Source organism: Mesocricetus auratus, unplaced genomic scaffold (assembly GCF_017639785.1).
Source record: "Mesocricetus auratus isolate SY011 unplaced genomic scaffold, BCM_Maur_2.0 Super-Scaffold_4256, whole genome shotgun sequence".
Classification (NCBI taxonomy): domain Eukaryota; kingdom Metazoa; phylum Chordata; class Mammalia; order Rodentia; family Cricetidae; genus Mesocricetus; species Mesocricetus auratus.
In genome coordinates this window covers 15,528,979-15,532,644 of record NW_024429182.1, presented here as the reverse complement: position 1 = coordinate 15,532,644, position 3,666 = coordinate 15,528,979, and the positions used below count along the sequence as shown (strand labels likewise).

General features: G+C 59.4%; 1 protein-coding gene across 1 annotated transcript; it reads left to right on the top strand.

Moving 5' to 3' along the window:
- Hps6 (HPS6 biogenesis of lysosomal organelles complex 2 subunit 3) lies at positions 1 to 2,682 on the top strand. Its single transcript, XM_005063513.4, has one exon. It carries the CDS (start codon positions 151 to 153, stop codon positions 2,569 to 2,571), a length of 2,421 nt encoding a protein of 806 aa, XP_005063570.1. The 5' UTR covers positions 1 to 150; the 3' UTR covers positions 2,572 to 2,682.
- The last annotated feature ends 984 nt before the right edge of the window (positions 2,683 to 3,666 follow it).

Sequence of the window (3,666 nt, the reverse complement as noted above, 5' to 3'; positions counted from 1 at the left end):
GGAGCGGGGCGGAGTCGACACTCCGGCCAGGGTTTGGCTCACCTCATCCACCAGAGACGGAAGTGCACTCCCCCCGGCACCACGGAGTAGCAGCCGGGCCTCGCCCCACCGGGCGCCCAGGCCTCGGGGAGCTCCTGCGCCGGAGGCATCATGAAGCGTGCGGGAACTCTGCGCCTGCTTTCGGATTTGAGCAACTTTACCGGCGGGGCCCGGCTCCGCGAGTTGTTGGCCGGGGACCCAGATGTCCTAGTCCGCTGCAGCCCTGACGGCCGTCACCTGCTGCTGTTAAGACCCCCCGGGTCACCTGCCCCGCAACTTCTAGTGGCGGTGCGTGGAGCGGGTCAGGCCCTGGAGCGTGCCTGGCCGGAGGGGCACCCCTCGCCGCTGGACGCCTTCTTCATCCCGTGGCTGGCGCGACCTGCCCTGGTCTTGGTGTGGGAGAGTGGCCTCGCAGAGGTGTGGGGCACGGGCATGGAGCCTGGCTGGAAGCTACTTCAGAGCACTGAGTTGTGTCCGGATGGCGGAGCCTGCATCAAGGCCGTGGCAGCAACTCGAGGCCGCCTAGTTTGGTGTGAGGAGCGTCAGCTTGGCGTTGAGGGCCAGCCAGGGCAGCTTTCGATGCCTTTCAGCCACTGTGTGTGCGTCAAGATCCTGGAGACCAGCGGGGAGGCTGGCACCAAACTAGGCCGCACACACATCCTGCTGCGCCACTGCCCGCGTTTTGGACTGATAGCCTCCCGCAAGGACCTCTTCCTGGTGCCCACCACCACCACTTGGCCTGGTGTAGCCCACGTTCTGCTCATCTGGAGCCCAGGCAAGGGCAAGGTGGTAGCTGTCGCCCCATCGCTTGGTCTTTCCCACAGTCAAAGCCTGAATCCCAGACAAGGAGATTCCTGGGATTTTCGGAGCCTGCTGCGAAGCCTTCCTGGGTTCCTGACCCCCAGGGAGCCATTGGCTGTCCACACCTGGGCCCCATCTTCCCATGGCTTGTTGTTGCTTGACTGCAAAGGCAAGGTGAGCCTAGTGCAGAGCCATGGTGGTGCTCGAACTGTGGGAACCTTGCGCGAGGCACCTGTAGGCCTGGAGGGGTCTGCAGCCCTGGGAACATTTCACGGCACCTTAGCCTGTGTCCTGGGCTCCACGTTGGAGCTACTGGACATGAGCAGTGGGCAGCTGTTGGAAAGGAAGGTCCTCAGTACAGACAGGGTGCACCTGCTGGAGCCTCCAGCCCCTGGCGTGAAGACCGAGGAAGAACTGGAGACGCGAGGAGCTCTCTGCTTGCTTTCAGCCTTGGGGCTCTTCTGTGTGGGTTGGGAAACTCCCGAAGGCCTGGAACTACCCCCAGATAAGGACATGGTGTTTGAGGAGGCCTGTGGGTACTACCAGCGACGGAGCCTGCGAGGCACCCAGCTCACCCCCGAGGAACTGAGGTGCAACAGCATGTTTCGGGCACCCCAGGCCTTGGCCTCCATCCTCCAGGGCCACCTGCCCCCATCTGCACTGTTGACTATGCTGAGGGCCGAGCTTCGAGATTACCGGAGCTTAGAGCGGCTCAAGGCCCAACTGGTGGCCGGCGACGAGGAGGAGGCCGGCTGGACTGAGCTGGCAGAGCATGAGGTAGCTCGCCTGCTGAGAACCCAGCTGAGCGGCGACCAGCTGGCCCAACTCAACACCGTTTTCCAAGCCCTCCCTACGGCAGCCTGGAGTGCCACGCTCCAGGCCCTGCAGCTCCAGCCGGATAGAACTGGCAGGCTGAGGTCCCAGGCACCCCCTGATGTGTGGAAGAAGGTGCTGAGGGGTCCGGCGTCTGGAAAGGAGCACCCCAATGGAATACTGCCCCCTTTTGAACTCCTGTGCCAGTGCCTGTGCCGGCTGGAGCCTCAGTGGCTCCCCCCGTTTGTGGAGCTGGCCCAGGAGCAGGGTGGACCCGGCTGGGGGGCTGAAGGCCCCAGTCTACCGCTTTATCGGCGTGCCCTGGCGGTGCTGGGTGAGGAAGGCAAGAGACCAGAGGCCCTGGAACTGGAACTGCTTCTGGGCAGTGGGCGGCCCAAAGCTGTGCTGCACGCGGTGAGGCAGCTGATTGAGAAGGAACAGTGGGACAGGGCCCTGGCGGCCGGGCTGGCCCTGGACTCCTCCAGCCCCCTGCTTCGGAGCGAGATCTTTAAGCTGCTCCTGGCAGAGTTTGCCCGCCACCGCCGCCTTGATGCTCACCTCCCGCTCCTTTGTCGCCTGTGCCCTCCGGAAATGGCCCCGGATGAGCTCCTGCTTTTGCTGAGGACGCATCTCCCCGATGATGTGGGGACCTCCAGCCCTTTCCCTGAGCCTGGGGCAGAGCCGCCTCTCACAGTGGGTTTGGTCAGAGCCCTCCTAGAACAGACCGGGGCTCAAGGCCGGCCCTCTGGTCCAGCTCAAAGCAAATATGAGGACATCCTCTGGGACCCAGGCACTCCACCCCCTACCCCACCTCGTGGACCTATTGCTACTCTGCAGGCATCAGACCACCCAGGACCAGATGCCTGGGTCCCATCTGGACAAGGGCTCTGTGCGGCTGACATGGGAGGTCATTTGTAGACCACAGAGGAGGGGAAGGGCACCTAGGGTTACAGAGTACAAAAGTGAAACTTGTGTGTGCAATACCGTGTTGTGGAACAATTTTTAAAATATATGCAAATACCAAATATATTCACAGTTTTTGTGTTATTTTGAACAGCTAAGGGCTGCAGCTTATAGGCAGAATGGTTGAATCTGGATGTCTTTCCTAAAGCAGCCACTTGGAGTCATGAAAACAGCAGTAATGAGTGTTCCAAATGTGCTAGGTAACCTGTTGCTCTTCATAGAAACCTTGTCTAATGGGAAAGTACGAATGTTATCTCCATCTTCTAGATGAAAGAAATGGCTGTCTAGAAAGATTCAGTAGCTTGGCCAGGTGTGGCAGCGAGAACATAGAGCTTTGAACATGTGAACCATCTCATATGGCCCAATGGACCCTGCTGTTTGGGCCTTGCGTGACCCTCATCCAGTGGGGGCCGTCTCTAGGACTGCAAGGAGAAAATTCCATGGAGCTACAGCTGCCTTTTCCCAGGTCTCTTCTGCCCCTGAGTAGGAACTCTGGTGGGCCCAGAGCCCACACTTACTTCTCCCAGGTTCCATTGAGCAGCCCCTGGTTTCCACAGACAGGTGAACTACCTGCAGAGCCCTAGACTATTGAAGAACAGGGCAAAGCTCTTTGGAGGGCGTCACACTTCTACTCCCTAAGCCGAGAGACGGGAGCAAAAGCAGCCAAGTTCTTGTTTTTCTGGATCTGTTAACAGGATCCCTCTAAAGATGCTGTGCGCTCTGCCTGATTCTACCCAAGTGGCTTCCCTGCCTGCTTGTGGCTTAGTTAGGACCCTGATGCTGCTACTCATCCAAGGTGCCAACCACTCATTGCCCAGGAGGGTAAGAACTGTCACTCAACTTTGTCCTGCAGCTTTGCTCCTATTCAGCCTCACCTGAGGGTCAAATTAGACTTAGGCTCATAATGGTCCAGGGACAGCTGCTCAGAGCTTTCTCTGTTGGTTGGTGTTAGCTCCCCAATCTCACGGGGATCCCAAGACAACTCGTGTGCATGGGCAGCGTGGAGACAGTTTCTCTGCCTCTGCACAGTCTTAGGATAGCACCTCGGTC